We start from the raw sequence: 19631 nt of genomic DNA, 5'->3' as shown, positions 1-19631 counted from the left end.
GTTGATCATGTGTGGGATTTTATCAAGTACACAAGATGTATAGTAGGCTTGCTACGGGTCCCGGCGACCTTAAGTCGATTTGGATCCTAGCACCGGTAGCTAGGGCTGTGCAATCGGTCGGTTCGGTTCCGAACCGAACCGAACCGATAAAACCGAAAACCGATTTGTTAAAATTTATAAAACCGAAAAAACCGATTATGAAGGTATAACCGAACCGAACCGAACCGATAAAAATCGGTTCGGTTCGGTTCGGTTCGGTTCAAACCGAAATCTGTATTTTTTTTTAATTTTTTATTTCTAATTTCAACAAAATAATTTAATAAACATTCTATTAAAAACCACGGCCACCCACAGAGATATGAATCAAAACCCAGATGAGAGAAACTCGCAACCCAGATGAGAGAAATGAAGTATATGCGGAAAATTGTATAAATTTGGATATATATTACTTCTTCAGCTCTTCTTCACCGTCTTCATCCTCGTCATCATTTTCCTCCTCGTCGTCGTCGTCATCGTCATCGTCATCGTCATCGTCGTCTCCGCCTTCACCATCGTCATCTTCATCGTCATCCTCGTTGTCGTCGTTCTCGTCGTCATCCGCCGACTGAACCGGTGGCCCTCTGGAGGATTGTAAGACCTGAACCTCGTCGTCTTTGTCGTCCTCGCCCCCCTCATCATCGTCTTCGTCGTCTTCGCCGTCGTCATCTTCGTCACCGTCGTCGTCCCCGTCGCCATCTTCTTCTTCCTCTTCCTCTTTAGATTCTACACCTTCCTCTGTTTCACTGGAGAATGTGGAAAATGGGATGGAGGGGTTCGGCGAAAGGTATGGAGGGGGTTGGGGGTGCTGGCCTGCTGGGTTGGGTTGGGTTGGGTACGATAGGCCAGCACCCCAACCCCCTGGGTTGGGTTGGGTTCGGTTTTTCGGTTTGATCGGTTATTTAACATGTTTAAACCGAACCGAACCGAAAACCGAATAATTTTAAATCTACTAACCGAACCAAATCGATCTTTCCGACTAACCGAACCGATAAACCGAATTTAATCGGTTCGGTTCGGTTTTTCGGTTTAGACCGAGAATTGCTCAGCCCTACCGGTAGCGGTCCGGTTTCCGGGTCGTTACACACAAGTGTGTGATCACTTTACAAAATTAAAAAATGAAGAAGGTGAAAAGGTTAGTGCAACTACTGTAAAAAAGAATTCTATTGTGGTCCTAAAAGAAATGGAATCACTGCACTTAGGAATGACATTAATATATGCAAAAAACACCTACACGCTATTGAGACTAGGCAAACACAATTATCTTTGCAACGGATTGCAAGTGATGATAGTGAAGGGAATACAGGATCACTTACTTCTTAGAAGTATGATGAAAATGCAATTAGGAAGGCTCTTATTTACATGATTATCCTAGATGAATTGCCTTTTAAATTTGTTGAAGGAGAAGGATTTAAAAAATTCATGAGAGCTGTTTTTCCTAGATTTAGGATTCCCTCTCATTGGACAATTTCACATGATTGCTATTATTTATTTATCAATGAGAGATCCAGTTGAAGTCTTTTTTCAAGAAAAATTATCGAAGAGTGAGTCTTACCACTGATTCATGGACATCATTACAAAGAATTAATTACATGTGTATCATTTCTTATTTTATTGATAACAATTGGAAGTTGCATAAGAGAATAATTAATTTTTATCCAATCTTCACGTCATAAGGGTGAAACCGTTAGTAGAATAATTGAAATTTGTTTACTAGAATGGGGATAGATAAGATATTCACTATAATAATAGACAATGTCAGTTTATCAATTTAGTTTTGCAGGATGGTTTGAAAGATATTAATGATTCAACAGTGAAAGTAAGGGATGCATTAAATATATTAAGAGCTCGGTTGAAAAAAATTTAAGAAGTGTGTACTACATGAAAAAATTGAGAGCAAGTCTTCACTATGTTTGGATGTACATACTAGGTAGAACCCAACTTACTTAATGTTAAATATAGCTCAGAAATATGAAAGGACATTTAAAAAGTACGAATCATAAGATCCTATGTTCAAGATTGACTTGGGAGAGGATAGCATACCTGATTCTTATTATTGGTCTCGAGTAAGGAAAATGGTAGATATATTAAGCCATTTTTCTGAATTGACTTTAAGTATTTCAGATTCTAAGTATGTTATATTAAGCATATTTTTCGATGAGATAAGTGACTTGGCCTTTATCTTAAACCAATGGATTAGTAGCAATGAGCTTAATGTTAAATCTTTGAGAGAAAGAATGAGAGTGAAATTTGACAAGTATTAGGGAGATGTAGAAAAAATGAACAAACTTATTTATTTTGTTATTGTTCTTGACTCCATGACAAATTTGAGTATATAAAATATTCATTTTATCAAATGTATGGTAATGAAAAAAGGGTATGGATCTCTTCGATAAAGTGATTACTTGTTTGATCGACTTGTTTAATGAATATAAGTACTCTCCTGATATTAAGCAATCAAGTGAGAGTTCACAACACTCAAAAGTGCAAGTTGTACTATCAATAGTTTAATAAATCCTAAATTTAAATATTTCTTGAGGTGTCATTATAAGAAGCAAAAGTTGGAGGAAACTGATAGTTTTGATTCAAAAACAGAGTTGGAAGTATATCTTAGTGAGGCACTTCGAGATGTCAAGGAGGATTTTGATATCTTAAAATGGTGAAAGATTAACTCAAAAAAATTTACTATTCTAAGAAAAATGATTAGGGATATATTCATAATTTTGGTTTCCATACTTGTTTTAGAGAATGCCTTCAATATTGAATGGAGCATTTGATTCACGAATTCAATTTTATTCGCATGTCAAGTCTTTTAACAATTTTAAGAGCAAGAACTTCTAATTTAATGTAAATCGAACCAAATTAAATTAATATTTTTTCACTTGATTCAGTTTAATTAAATATTTATTTTCAATTTAATTTAATTTACAAAAAATATATATATTATATTTTTTTATTTCAGTTCGATTTAGGAATGTACTGCCTAGTAATCGCAACATTCAGCACAATGCACAATTTTCTTAAACTCTCCAGCAAATAAAAAAAAAGATATCAGGAAAAATCTCGAGTCTTATCATTGATAAATTTACAATAAATCTTTTAAATTTTGGGTACAGATTTTAAAATTAAAATAATTAAATATAATTATAAAAACTTAAAATGATTGAACTTTTTTTGATTCATTAGATTCGATTGCGGCCTCTGACTTCAGCCCATTACATTTACAATTTGGACTGTGTTGTTGGCCCAGTAAATTAGTTTGAGTTCTCCGAAAATCAACGCAACACAGAGAAAGGATGAGCCTAATTCTCACTGGCCCATCAATTATACCTGTTTGTTTGGATAGATGGGAAAAGAGGAGAGAAAAGAAAAAAAAAAAAAAAAAAAAAAGAAAAAAGAACAATCACTTTCTAAAAATAACAAAGATAAGAGAGAAATGTAAAGGGAATAAGAAAAATATTTAAAATTTTCCTTTAAATATTCTCTTATTATTTTAGAGAGAAAATGAAAGCACGAGGAGAGTGAAAGCTATTAATAAACTATAAAAATGGAAAATATATATTTTTTTCTTTTATTATTTTTTTTATCCCTTTCTCCTGAAAAACTGAAGTTGTTTTATATCCTGTTTGGGAAAATTTGTTGGGAGGAAGAAAAATAAATATAAAAATTTAAAAAAAATTCTCTCTTTATTTTTATTTAAATAGAAGCAAAAAAAAAGGATAAATTAAAACAAAATTAATTTTTATCTTATTTGAAAACATAGAAAATAAAAAGAAAATAAAATTATAATTACTTTATAATTTTATGCGAAAAAAATAATAAGGAAAAAATAAAATATATTTTCATACTCTTTTTATTTTTCCTCCTTTCTAAATAAAAAATAAAAAATTATATTTATTTTCCACAGGTTTATAATTGAATAGATGAACGGTGGCACCAAAGAGCCAATACAAATTCAAAATTGGGAAATTCAAATGAAGAGGCATAGCTGTTTTCATATGCAAAATTAGACTTTTTAAAGAGTTTCACATCTCATCATTTCAAGTTCGTTTCTTCTTCAACTCATGATTTTTCACTTCTTCCCAAAAGTTAAAGAGTAATGATTGAACTTCGATTCCACGATGTGATTAGGGTTGTTCACATATAATCGACCCACGTTCATGATTTTAAATGAATAATATAATTAAAATTTTTTTTTTTTAAATTATCATTTTAATACTTTCCTTCCTTATAAAAAGTGATTTATTTTTATATTTTTATCCGCTCTAAATTAAATGTAACTTTCCTTTTTGAAATAATTTATTTATTAATTTTCTAATATATTTTACATTTAATACACATTTTAAAAATAATAATATGATATAAATATATTATTTTGATTCAATCTTAAAAATCCTTTTATTTAATTTTTTATTAATTATTTTTCAAATAACTAAAATATTTTTAAATATATAGTATATTTTAATAATTGAATTATATAAAAATTAATATTTATATCTCTCAGATTTTTTAAAATAATAAATAGTTTAATTCAATATATTTTAAATTAAAACAAATTTTACGCTAAATTTTTGTCTCACGGAGTTAAAATATAAAAATTCGAAATATTAACTTTTAAAAAAAAAGAATATATATATATATATTAATTTTAATATCATATAAAAATAAATTTTCTTTTAATTTATATATATAAAAGGAAATTCTTTTAAAAATAAATAAATATTCAAGTCTCTAGCTAGAAAATTGGATGCCAATCTCGGGAGTTTCATGGGATCGGACAAGCAAACAGCTCTAACTTTTAGCATTAAATGGATGTGTTTTTCTCATATTTTTATTATTACTTTCCTTTTTATTTTTTACCCCAACTCCATTGATTTCGCTTTCCTTGTGTGTGCTTACAAGGGAAAAAATAATTAATTTCTAAAAAATTCAGATAAGTCAACATTAATATATATATTTTTCTATTTTTAAAATTTAATAGTTTACTTCTCGTATTTTAACTTTATTAATTTGAAAATTATTTTATTAAAATATTTTTTAAAAAATAAACGGAGTCTTAATATAAGAATATAAAATAACGATTTGAATGAATAACACATCAATATTGACTTAACCATATTTCTATTAAATTACTGAATTTCAAAAATGTATAAATTACACAGATATCTAAATTTCAAAATTTTTAATGTTGAATAAATTTTAAATATTATATTAAAATTTACATAAATCAATAAAAAAAATTCAATAGCTCAGTTTTTTATTTTTGGACAAATCATTAGGGATTTTTAGTTGCTTCGGCTTCATAGAATTGCTCGTATTGCAACAAACAGTAATTAATTATTTAATTTATTAATCATAGATTTTTTGTTTCCTTTTCTGTGTTTTGGCTTTTTCCCTCTCTGCTTGAGGAGAATCTGCAGTTTCACTTAGCATGTAGATATTCGATTAATTAATACTCAAGAATTTATTTTGAATATATTTGTTGGATTAAAATTATATAATTTTAAATTAAAATTATAAATTAATTAAATTATTTATGAACTATTAAAAATTTATCTCTATTAAAATTTAATTTATTTTTTTATTTATTAAATAAATAAAATTTAAATTTATTAATATCTAAACCGAAAATGAGTCGAATTTAAATTCAAAAAAATTTTAACATACAAAATTTAAACTCTTCAAGGTTGTTTTTTCGGCTTTCAAAATTCTTGCATAGCTAGTGATAGATCTATGAAAAACTCACCAAAGTTGTCCAATCAAACCACAACATTACCAAATCTCTACAAACTTTAGCCAAAATCCCAAGTTATACGAAAGACAAAGCACATATTTAAAGTTATTGAAACCATTCTAGAGTGAAGAAAATAATCCAGGAAAACAAACAAACAATAAGAAAAAAATTACCCAGAAAACTACCCATGCCCTGAAAGGAAAATGAGAGCAATTTGGATAATTAACTCAGCTTTTTCAAAAGAGTTGAAGAAAACAACAAATATTATTAAATATAAAATAAATTATTTATTAAAATATATTTTATATATAATAAAAAATTAAATTTTATTTATAACAATTTTAAATTATAGTAAAATTCTTATTTTAATAATATTAAAATGATACTGACATATTATTATTTGAATTCTAAAAAAGATCTTTATGCATTCTCTTAAGTATCTTCTTAATATGTACAGGGAAGATTATGATAAAATTAATTGATATAATAATTAATTGCTTTAAGATTAGATAATCACATGGTAAAATTGATATGAGAAGAAAGATTGGATTCTCATAGGACCACAGAGAGAGGATGAGAAGAAGGTGACAGTCCAACCAAATAGCTACCAAATCACTTTACATTATTCTCTTTTTAAATAAAACCAACATAACCAAACTCTGAAACTTTCTTTATTCAGAATCCTTCACAACAAAGACAAGCTTTGTCTCCCATGCATCCATCCCTACTGTTTCTTCTTTTCATCACCTTCCTTCACATGTTACTCACTAAAATTATTTTTCTTTTATTATTTTTTTTAAATTAATTGTCTTTCTCATGGATTTGGAAATCAAACTTTTCTCTCTTTATATGTAAAAAATGCATATTATAAAATTCAGAAATTAATTTACTTCTAATAATTTATTTCAGAGATTTTTTTTTAAAACCATGTTAATTATCTAGGGTTGATTAAAGAATGTGGAGTTGGTAAGTGTTGATTAAAGCATAAGGCAGTTGAAAAAAATAATAAATAAATAAATGAGAAATCATATGGGAATGTACACATAAAGACAAAAGTTAAGGAGAAGCTTAGCACTAGCAAAAAAAGTACCTTATTAGTATTTCTCAAGCTCCCCTTGCATTGAATCTGCCACCAAATTGTTTGATTTCTTGAATTAGTCAATAATAATTATTATTATTATTGCATAGTGCATTTAAAATTGTAGTTGAAAGTAGTTGAGAATAAATTGAGTTTTAAATGTTTTTTTCTTAAAAAAAATTAATTTAAATGAAATACTGAGTATTTAAAATTAAACATACTAAAAATTAAAATTTTAGTATTTATAAAAATCAAATTGAATTGATTTTAGTCAGAAATTAAATCGAATCAATCTGATTTAATTCAGTTTAATTGATTTAAATTTTTAATAAATTTTTTATTTTTTATTTTTTACTTATTACTTATGCTTTATTTTTAATATTTTAAAATTTAATTAGAATATTTTAGTTTTAATATGATTTAATCTCTCTATATGATTGAAAATAATATATTATTATCACTAATCGGTTTAATTTAGTTTTTTTAATTTTTTCTGATCAAAATTGAACCGAACCGAAATAATCAAAAATTTTAAAATTAAAAATCGAATCAAACCGAAATGAAATGAATAAAAAATCAACTAAAATTTCAAATTAATTTAATTTGATCGATTTTTTTATTTGAACTGAATGCTGCTAACCTAATGGAATTTGTCTCAGCTTCACTGGGCAGAAATTAGAAAATTATACACAGAAGCATTGCCATCCTTGCAGTTGCCCAATTCCCATTCCTTCATATTTACTTCATAGTAAAAGCAAAGCAAGGCAAGTATTAAACCCTTTTTTTTACTATTTTTTGAAAGGAGTATGGATTATGAGAATATATTTTAAAATTATATTTTAATTAATTTTGGTATGTAAGATTTTTTTTATAAAAAATATCCCAATTGAATTTATCATGAAATTAATCCTCACACTCATTCTAATTTTATTTGTAAGGTCAAACAGCCAAATTTTAAAGAAACTATTGTCACAGCTTTTGAAAACCAACTTTTAAGGGTTAATTGAACATGCTCATGCTGATGAAAGGCTCTAAAGTGTCTCTCACATGTGTTTCCAAAAAGTTAAAATCATTCTTGGAAGCCTTTCCTTTTTCTTTTTCCAATTTTTCCTTTTCTTCTTTTTTCTTTAGAAAGTTTAATGCTTGTAGGTAAAGTGTTTAAGGGATTTGTACTTATCAAACCCCAATTTTCACACCATTATAGGAGAAAAAAAGTGGCTTTTTTTTTTTGCCCTCTCTTATGGGAAACTTGCTTACAATTTATATATATATATAGAATATTTATTTTTTAAAATTTATTAATTTAATTAATTTAAATTCGTATAAAAAATATTAATTAAAAATATTTTCTTTTAAACTTTTTGACATGAAACAACTAATTTTAAATTTTACAGTAGACTTGAACCGGATTTAATTTTTGCTATTAACGTTCGATAGAGACTCACGATAACTTTTTAAAAAGAAATTTTAAAACGCACGACTTTCAAAAATATGACGAGAGCCGCAGGTCTGTCACAAAATCCAATATAGAAATTTTATCGTTTATGTGTCAATTTTACATTTTTATTATTATTTTTGGATATTTTAAATATTTTCATAATTTTTGTTTTTATTATAAATAGTTTGTCTTAACTATTAGAAACTTACTTTTTAATTTTTAAAAAATTTTAATAAAACTTTTCATTTTTTAACCTATCTTTTCTCTTATAACGTTTTAGTCAAATGATATTTATTAAAATTTTTGACGAAATCTAATTAGTCTTTTATCACTTTTTAAAGATTCAAACACAAACATACTTGAACAAAAATTAAAAGTTTTGTTAAAAAAAAAGGTAAAGGAAGAAGATGCCTTGTTGTTTCAAGCCAAGCTTTTTAGGTGGGAATTTGGCACTTTCCAATTGTTCCTACTGATAAAAATAAAATGCCCAAAATAAAACAAAGAGTTTCTTTAATTGGGCGGTGCTCACTTTTCATTATTCATTAACCTTCACTATTCCTTGATTGAGTCCAGTATATCCTCTCTGTTTCATTTGAAATTAAATTAAATTAATTAAAAATTAAATTAATTTGATAAAAATATGTTTAATTAAATTCAGTAAAAAAGCAACTAACATCAGATTCTAACTTTTCTTTTTCTTTTTTTTTTTTTGAAAAAAAAAGGAACCAATACATGGTCACCTTTTGCTTGATTGGTGCTTTCTCATCCCCAATTTCATCTCTTAAAAAAGCAAGATTACTTTCCTTTATATTCCAAACTATAGAGAGAGTAAAGGCAGAAAAAAAAGAGGATGGGGTGGTAGGGCTTGAAAAAGTCTAATTGCTTTGAATGCAAGAAGCTACCAAAAACTTTATAAAGTGGGTGGTTCTCAATTCTCCCTAGTTGTGACTGATTTGTTGCTATGTGTTTGCTTAAAGTTTGACCTTTAATGACATGATTGTCATACATGATATTTATTTTTTTGAAAAATATATATAGAAATTATGTAAAAAGGCTTAGCTAGCTTGGTGGGGTTTGGCTTGCACAAGTGAAAAGAGTTATGGGTCCCTTTTGTCTCATGATATACCATCAATTAGTCTTGTGAGAGATAAGGAGAAAGGCTAAGCTTTAATATCCATGCATGATTTCATCTATAAGCTAATCAATTACCATTTGAACTTAAGAAAAAAAGAGAATGGTCCCTTTTGGGTTCTAATGTGTCAAATATAATGACATTTTTGCAATTATACCTTGCATGAAAGGAAAAATACTTTTGGTATCCTTGCTAATTGGTCATTGGTTGATATTAGCAATCCTCACTTAGAGGAAAAAAAAAGAAGTTAGTGTGGGTCTAATTTTATTTTTATTTCTTTTCAAATTAAATTAAATCATGGTTTCTCTATTATTGGTGGGGTGGAAAGGGAATTGTGAAAAAAGGCATATTTGATGGAGTGGGATATATAACTTTTTTCTTGTTAAGGAACCAACTTTAAAGCAACACTGCCTTTTTCAGTAATATTGTTTTAATAGTTTTTTTTTCAAATGGAGATCGGAAATTGGTGAGTAAAGCTGATATCTTTTTATATTTATTCGATACACTTACTATTAGATTAAATCTGTGAGTACTCATTATTTTAATAGTGATTAATTAAAAGTTATAAAATATAATTTTTTATAATATATTTTTTTAATTACTAAATACTAATATTTTAAAATAATAAATATTATTTTTGAAATTATTGTTGAATATAATTAGAGCTGCGTATTCGGTTAATTCGATTTAAAATCAAAAAAAAAATTAAAAATTAAAAATTTAAAGTTTATGAAAATCGAATCGATTTTGAGCAAAAATCGATTTTAATCGAATTGATCTGATTTAATTTCATCCGGTTCGGTTTGATCTATTGGACTTTTTATTTTCAATATCTTATTTTTAGTATTCTAAAATTTAATTAAAATATTTTAATTTTGATTATGATCTAATATTTTTATATTATAAAAAATAATATATTATTATCACTAATAAGATCGGTTCAATTTTATTGATTTTTTTTATTAAAATTAAATCAAACTGAAATAAATTAAATTTTTAAAAATAAAAATCAAACTAAATTTTTGAATTGATTCAATTTAATTAATTTTTTTTAATTTGAACCAAATACTGTTAACTTCTAAATATAGGCATAATATTTTTAGAGTGTGTGTAATTTTTCAATTCAAATACTAAGAAAGCAAGTGAGAAATGATGAAAAGAAATCCATGAAAAAAGTTATATATATATATATATATATATATATAATTTCCTTTTATCCCCTTTTGAAAGGGGATTGAGCTCACAAGAAGTCTTCCTAAAGTGGAAGTAATTATTAGGGCATCATGCTTAAGATGTGGCTATGCCTAAGGGAAAAGCAAGGAGTTTGTTGTTAAGGAAAAAATTGCTCTTTCCATTTTATTTTTATTTAATTATGAGATCCTTTCTTTTCAAAATTATTTTCCAAATCTCCTTAGAGAAGTTTTGGAGAATTAATGGAAACCACCTAATGTTCCACTCATCATTTATTGGGACGGCAGTCTGTCTACCCATATTAATTATTTTCACCCATTAATTTCCAAAACCCCACTTGCTATTTCTTTTACCCTTTTTCTAATGAATTTAATATTATTATGTTACTTTTAAATTTTTTTAATTTATTTAAATTTTATTTATAAAATATCAATTATTTTTTTTCTAATTTTAACCTTATTTCTACTAAATATTATAATTATTTTTACAATGTCCTAAAATATATCTTATCATTTATTTTTTCTATTAATGGATAATAAAAGAAAATTATAGAAATTGGAGTAATTTAGTTAAATTAAAAATTATTTTACTACAATTTAAATAATCATCCTATTAAAACATTAAACGATATAAAAGTGGATGAATAATTATTAAATTTTTTTAAATATAAATAATTTATACTAACTAAAACATTATATTTTATTATACTTTTTGTAGTGTGATTGAAAAGTTTAATAACTATTAAATTAAGTCACCATTTATTTATATAGAAAAAAATTTATATTTAAAAAATATTTTTTATCTAAATAACTTTTTTTTAAAATTAATTTTTATTTTAAAAAATAAAATATATTAATAAATTTATATATAATAATATTAATAAAATTTTTAAATATTAGAAAATGACTTTTGCTTTAAAAAAGTGGTAATAATTTAATTTTTACTTTGATAAGAAATATTTTTACTAACCAAAATTTTTAAATGTCACATATATAAGAAAAGATTGAAAAATATATTTTAAAAAAAATATTTTCCGAATAAATCGAAAATTACAATTCCATTCCTAAATTTAATTAATGATAATGAAATTTTTTTTTTTTTTGAAAAGTCTGAAAGATTTAATCCTTAATTTTTATTCCAACGTCTAAATTAGATATCCTACATTTAATAATAGCTGTCGGTTTAACTAATTATAAAGTAAATTACACTTTTGTTAATATAATTAATAGATTAATTTTTATACTTTTTAAATAAATATTCACTATAAAAAATTATTACAATAATAACAGATGTTAATAATGAATTTAAATTTATTACAGATTAATAACAAATTTTATAATTCGTTACTATTTTTTATAATTTAATAATAAATTAAATAATTCAATACTAAATTTATTAATAAGATTGTTTATAAATTTAATAATAAATTTAAATTTTTGTTATTAAATTTATAAAAAATTAATAATAGATCTCAATCCATTATTAAATTTCTTGTTAAATCGATTATTAAATAAATTATTTAAATACGAAAGATATAAAATAATAATAAATTTAATAAGTAAATGCAAACTATTACCGTTAATAATGGATTTAATTTCTTCTTATCTACACTTTTATTTTATAATTTTTTTTAATTTAATAACGAAATATTTTATTAATAAATTCGTTATTAATATAAAAATTAATAAAAAATTAGAGAATTATTATTAAAATTTAACTAATAATATTATTTTTTTATTTTTATCCGCCTATATTTTTTTTTTAAATTTAATAACAGATTGAATTATTACTAAATCTATTAGTAATTTTTATATTTATATACTTTCCCACTTTATTCCCTTTTATCATTTCATTTATTTTTTTTTCTTTTTCTCTCCTCAAATCTTTGATTTTTTTTTCTTATCTTATCTCTTTTCATTTTTTATCTCATTCTCTATTTTTCTTTCTTTCATTTCTTTTCATTATTCTTCTTTTTATCTCTTAATTTTATTTTATTTTCTTTATTTTCTCTCATATTCTTTTCTTTTTTCTTTCATTTTCTCTTCTACTTTATATCATTTTCCTTCTTTTTTTTTTCATTATTCTTTTATTTACTTTATTTTCTCTCATATTCTCTAACTTCTATGTTTCATTCTTTTTTATTTTATCCTATTTTCTTCATTTCCTCTTTTATTTTTCTTTATTTTTCATCTTTCACTCATTTTCTTTCATTTTCTTTTTTTTTCCTTTCTTTTTTTTTTCTTTTTTCATTTTCTTTATTTTTTTCTTATTTTCTCTTCATTTTTATCATTATTTTCTTCTATTTTCTTTTTTTTTTCTTATTTCTCTTTTATATCTCATTTTTTCCATTCTCTCATTTTTTTCATTTTCTTAAATTTTTTTCATGTAATTTTATAATAATTTTCTCATAAAATTAATAACATTTAAAATACCAACGTTAATATTTATTTTTTTTTAAGTCACCAAAGTTAATATTTAATGTAAATTCTAATGACAAAACTAATAATTTATCATAATTAAATTAATATTTAATATAAAATATAATAAAAAATAATAGCTTAACATAATTTTTAAAATATAATTTAAAAATTAATAACGAATTTAATAATGAAATATAATTTTAAAATATATATATATATATATATATATTATTTTATTAAATTAGTAATGGATTAGTAATGAATGCAAATCCATTACTAAAAATATTAGTAACGAATTTTTTACAAATTAATAATGAAAAAATCCGTTATTAATCCGGATAAATCTTGTAGTGACTTAAATTTCTATATTCAATCCATTTAATAAATAATCCTCATATTCAATAGAACTATAAAGTCAAAAGAACACGTGTAATTTAACACTTGAAAATATATATATTTTTTAAAAGAATATCATTTCTAAAGTGAAAAACCACAATTACTCATGTCCTAAACATCAATGCTTACATAAAAGCAACCAAATTCAATATACTTCTCATAAGCAACAAGATTTAATAACCTGACTCATTTCAAACACGAAACATTAAATTTAATATCCATTTTAATCTCCAATGATAAATTACAGCAAATAAATTTCTAAACTATTTCAATTTGAGAGAGGATCACAAAACAAACATAAAGAGCACGAACATGAAACAAAGATGAAGTAGGTAGATTTTGCGCTTTAGATTTGGAAGCTAGTTCTATTAGTGAGAGCAGGGTTGAAACTGAAGCTATTGACAAGTCTCGATGTGAATATGGTTTGAGTATTAGAGTCAATGAAGATGTAAGGATGAGTTTATAGTGTTTTATGATAATGTGACTAAGTGGATTTAGTTTTTAATCAATATTCACTGCTACAAATATAGGTATAAGACAGTATAATAAATTGTTGTCTTATATATTTTAACCGTAATCAAAAGTCAATAGCAACAGTTTAAAATCCGTTGCAGTTACTTTTTCTGTTAAATATATAGTAGCGGTTTATTTGTTATCTTATATATTTTAACCGTAATCAAAAGTCAATAACAACGGTCGTTGCAGTTACTTTTTCTGTTAAATATATAGTAGTCATTTATTTATTTTTTAATAACGGATAAAAAACATAACTAAACTTATTATTTTATTAAATATAAAATATTTTTTATTAAAATATATTATTATATGTAATAAAAAAATTAAATATTATTTAAACTGCTAATCAAATTATTGTTTTCTGAGTATTAAAATAATAATTTTACAATCACAGCTAAAATGCTAATATCGATAGCTAAAATACCAATATCGCGAGTATTATTGATCATAGAGTAATGTTGTGGTCACGACTTATGGTTATAAATAATGGGTAAGTTTTTACTTTCGATTAATAAAAAATTAATAGAATTATAAATAAAAGTACTATAAATATTAAGAGCAATTCATTAATTATACTTAAATTTAAAAATTAAAATACAGTTTACCTCTGATTTTAATAATACAGAAAAAATAAAAATTTCAGTTTTTTAAATTAACCTTATCTCTCTCTTATTGCTCTCTCCTTTCTTTCTTTCTCTCTCTTTTATATCATTCCTTTCCTCATATTTTCAAGAATGCAACGTTTGCTTTTCTTTTTTGCTACGGCAGCCTACTTGTCTTTAGGGTCTATATTCATTCTTCTCGATTTAAAATTAAATTAAATTAAATAAATTTAAATTTAAATTTTATTATTTTAAAAAAATTAAATTTAATAATTTTAAATAAAAATTTAATTTGAATTGAATCAATCTCATTAATCCGTTTACTTTTCATTTTATATACGTTATTTTTAATATTTTAAAATTCAATTAAAATACTTTAATTTTAAATATATTAATATTTATTAATTAATTCGATTCAATTTTATTAATTTTTTATTAAAATTAAATTAAATTAAATTTAAATAAATAAAATTTTTAAAAATAAAAATCAAAATTAACTAAAAAAATCAAATTAAAATTTTAAATTAATTTAATTTGATATTTTTTTAAATTAAATACTATTTACCCTTGCTTATCTTTAGGATCAGCAACAAATGTCCTAAACGTAAAGGAATATATGTATTAACTAGGAAAATGTATGTATTTTCAGACATAGTTCATAATAATTTTACTAAATAATTTTTATCTTTTTAATTTAGTTATATAAACATTAAATAATTTTTAAACTTATTATTAATTACCTGTTTTTATTACTTATTATGTTGATTAAATATTTTATTTCTATGATTTTTAATGAAAAAAATTATATTAAATATAATTTAAATACATAATATTATTTAAATATATATAATAATTCTAGGTAAATTATATGATTATTTTCATCAGTGTAAAAACTTAAAATGTTTTATACAATATTCATATATTAAAGAGAATATTGAAATTTTATTTAATAATATTAATGTTATTTTATAAAATAAAATTAACAATCTAAAAGGCATAAAGATAATAAAAATAAAAATATATATTTATATATTTTACAAAATTAGAAAAAATAAAATAAATATATTAATATATATATTTTAAAATATGTATATATTAATATAACACTATTATATTAATTAAATATTCGTAGCAGTATCATAAGCAAAATCATTTTAATATTAAGAAAATTTTACAGAATTATAAAAATTAGTGGATATTATAATTTTGATAATTTCGTTTTAATTCCAATTAATTCTAGTAAATTTTATATCCATGTCCATCCATAAAAATTATATATGTTGTTACTTTTTAATTAATTATAATTTAATATAAATTAATTTTAAATATACCTTATATAATTAAAAAAATAAAATATTGAGTAATAAAATTAAATAAGTTTTTTTTATTAGTCCATACATTGCAGAAGCCAACCATCTAAATTTTTCTTTTTACAAATTTTTTTTTGAAAGCAAAATTTTTCTTTTTACATTATCTACTCTTTTAACCATTATAATTAATATTTACATTGATTCTCCACTAATGCTTGTAGCGAATTAAAAAATAATTTATTTGATTGGAGTAACTCAATTAAAAAATTTAAAATTATCGGAAAATATGAAAATAATTTTTATTTGATTGTTTTTTTTACAATTTTTTTAAAAAAATTAAGAATTTTTTAATTTTTTGAAAAGTAATTTTTCAAAAAATAATATATTTAAACTAAATAAAACTTAAATATTAAAGAAATACAAACTCCACATAATAATACCTAAACTCCACATAGTAATTTTTAAAAGGATTCAACAATTTTAAATTGCGTCGCACAGTAAATTTATGAAGCAATTAGTCGTAATATATATATATTTAAAAGGGAAATTTATTATTTAATTTTTTAATATTTTTATTATTAATAAATTAATTTTTATATTTTTAAAAATTTATTAAAATATTTTTATTTTTTATTTTCATTAATAAAAATAATTATTTCACCATTTTTTTATTAAAAATAAATAAAAAATTAAAAAACAAATTTTAAAACTCATTTACCCTCGATAAATTTACTTATTTAATCTTTATATATTATTATTATTATTAACAAATCAATCTTTATATTTTTTAAAAATTTATTAAAATATTTATTTTTTATTAATAAAATAATTTTTTTATCTTTTTAAAAAAAAATTTTTATTATTTAAAAAAAATAAAAGAAAATTTAATTTTTTATTATATTTTTAATAATAAAAATAAATAAAATTGAATGAAAGTATTATTTTATTAAAAAATAAAAAAGATTTAAAATTAAAAAATTAATTTATTAATAATAATAATATCTAAAAATTAAATAATAAATTTTTTTTATTTAAAATCGGGAAACGGTGATTTGATATGGCATTGATTGTGCATGTACTAACACCAACATTGCCATGCCTTAGTTCTTAGTCTCACATTTTGAATTGATAATTACGTCCATTAGTTGGAATTTACGCTCACTTCCCTTTCCTGCATACCGACAATTAGAACTTGTTCAATTTCACCTTTCCCAATTTCAACCTTATATTATGCTAAAAATATCTTCAAATTTAGTTGGGAAAATAGATTATACGATAAAACAAGTGATTTTAGAGTAAATACAAAGTGGTATGAACCTATAGATGATAACAAGATATCCATTTCAATCAAATCTAATTAGAATAAATTTAAATAATATATAATTGCATTACAGAATTAGTCTGATAAATGCATCTAAATAGATTTGAGAGATTTCAGATTTTCTATTCTCTTAAATTTTTATTTTATTTAAAAATATATATATATATATATATAATTAAATTTAAAATTTATTTAAATTTTAAAAATTAATATTTATAATGAGTTCAAAAATAAAATTTGAATTTTATATGTAATATATATTATCTGAGATCATTTAAATTTTTTAAAATTAGTCATTTCAAAACAAGGAAAATACATAAATAATATATCACATTTCTATTTTCTTAAACTATATTTTTAATAATAATAATTATATATAAAAAAGCTATTCATTTTTTATGTGCATTTTATGAGGGAAAAAAAAATCTCTCTTTAATACATACTCATCCATTTGGTTTATAAATCTTTCGAAACAACGACTCAACTTTTAAAAACTATATGAAATATTTTTTAACATTCAACTCAGTACTATTAATTATTTGGATAGTTTTTTTAAATATAGTAATATTATTTAATTAATATTATTTTTTCTATTTATTAATTAATATCATTAAATATAAAATAATAAAAATAATATAATACTTCATAAATATATATATAAAGAATAATGAAAAAAATTAAATTATTTATATTTTAACAGATATAATTAAATTATAAAAAATAATTAATATATTCTAAATTAACCATTTAAATTTATTTATATTTATAGTTAAATTTAACCATTAAATTTAATAAAAATATCATGTGTACTAAAAATTAATATTTTAACATAATTAATAATTATTAAAAAAATTCTAATTAGAATTTTATGAATTTCAATAATTATACTCTAAATTTTTATTTTAATAAATATATTTTAAATTAATTTTTCAATTTGATTTAATTTTTAATTTTAATTCAATTTATTTATAATTTTGAATCACATATTTTAAAGAACCAATAACTTGTTTCTTAATTTTTTTCATCAACAAATGTAATTTTTAACATAGTTATAAATTATTAACGTTGTGATAATATTAACTTCAATAACTCAAGGAGTATAATTTTCCTTTCTTGAAAAATAATTTATATTTATTATATTCACACTAATTAAGTCAAAAATCAATAATTAATTTAATAAATTTAAAATAGCTAAATCATTAGATTTTTAAAATAGCTAAATCATTAAATAAAATATAAATTATAGTAATAAATTAAATTGAATTTAGTATTTTTTTATTAATTAATTTTTGCGGTTTAAAGAATATCAATTAAAATGTAAATAGTTTGAGAATTTTTTTTTTTATCATTATCTCTTTATATATTTTTTCTTTTATTGAATTCCATTAAGAAACCGTTAATTTTTTTTTTAAATGATACTTCAGAATTACGGAATAAAGGAATTATTGAAAGAAAATGCACCTTTTTAAATATTAATATTATTATTTTAAGTTTAGATTTAATTATCTCATTTATCTACTTTGAGATATATTATTTTTATAATAAATAAAAAATATATTTATATTAATTTAAAAAATATAATTATCATCTTAACACTATTAAAACAATATTTTATCACTTTGTTTATAATTATTGCAAGAAACATTAATTTTTTATTACATATTATAATATATTTTGCTAACCTGACTTACTTTAAAGCATATCCCTCATTTGGTAAACTGAATTTCTAGTCTCATAACCTCAATCTCCCTATTCAATTCATATATATTTTGGGATCTCTTTATATTTAATAAAAGAAAAAATTATTTTTTAGTTTTTAAGATATAATATAATTAACGGAGGTACTAATTAATAAATTTTTTAATAATTTGAGAGATCAACTAATAATTTTTTATAAATTATAAGGATTAAATAGTAAAATATTTAGTGATAAAATTAATAAAGAAACTAACTAGTAAACTTTTTAAAATATCAAAAATATTTTAATATACTTTTTAAAATTAAAAGATTAAATAGTGAGTTTTTTCCTACCATAAAAATTAAATAATAATTTTTTCATTATATTATTGATAATAGTATTTTTGAAATTATATAAGATGAAATTATTGGATTCTAAAAATAGAAGGACAAATTCGTTAATTATGTTATACTCAAAGGACTAAAAAGTAAATTTTTAATAATAATTTTTATACATTATAAAAAAGTAAATAGATGATAAATTATTATTTTAAGCAATATCAGTCAATGCATATGTGGTGATTTTTAAATTATTTTCTGTAATTTATATTTATAATTTAAATATATATAATATCAATTTGCATTTGTTGTCTTAATGAAAATAATTAGTATTGCAATGATTTTTATTGAATAAAATTCTTTTATAATTTGAAGCATTAAACAAAGTTATTAAAAAAGTCCGATTATATAAAATTTAGACTATTTTTAGTATCAACTCAA

The 19631-nt window shown here is 22.0% G+C and overlaps 1 protein-coding gene across 1 annotated transcript in view; it reads right to left on the bottom strand.

Moving 5' to 3' along the window:
* Positions 1 to 445: 445 nt before the first annotated feature.
* LOC110600538 overlaps positions 446 to 19631 on the bottom strand; it is a 38374-nt gene continuing 19188 nt past the window's right edge. Inside the window, exon 5 of the mRNA XM_043950716.1 lies at positions 446 to 782. Within this exon, the coding sequence (XP_043806651.1) occupies positions 446 to 782 (337 nt within the window). The remainder of the gene's footprint in view (positions 783 to 19631) is intronic.

Source organism: Manihot esculenta, chromosome 14 (genome assembly GCF_001659605.2).
Source record: "Manihot esculenta cultivar AM560-2 chromosome 14, M.esculenta_v8, whole genome shotgun sequence".
Taxonomy (NCBI): Eukaryota; Viridiplantae; Streptophyta; class Magnoliopsida; order Malpighiales; family Euphorbiaceae; genus Manihot; species Manihot esculenta.
This window is presented reverse-complemented; position numbering and strand designations above follow the sequence as displayed.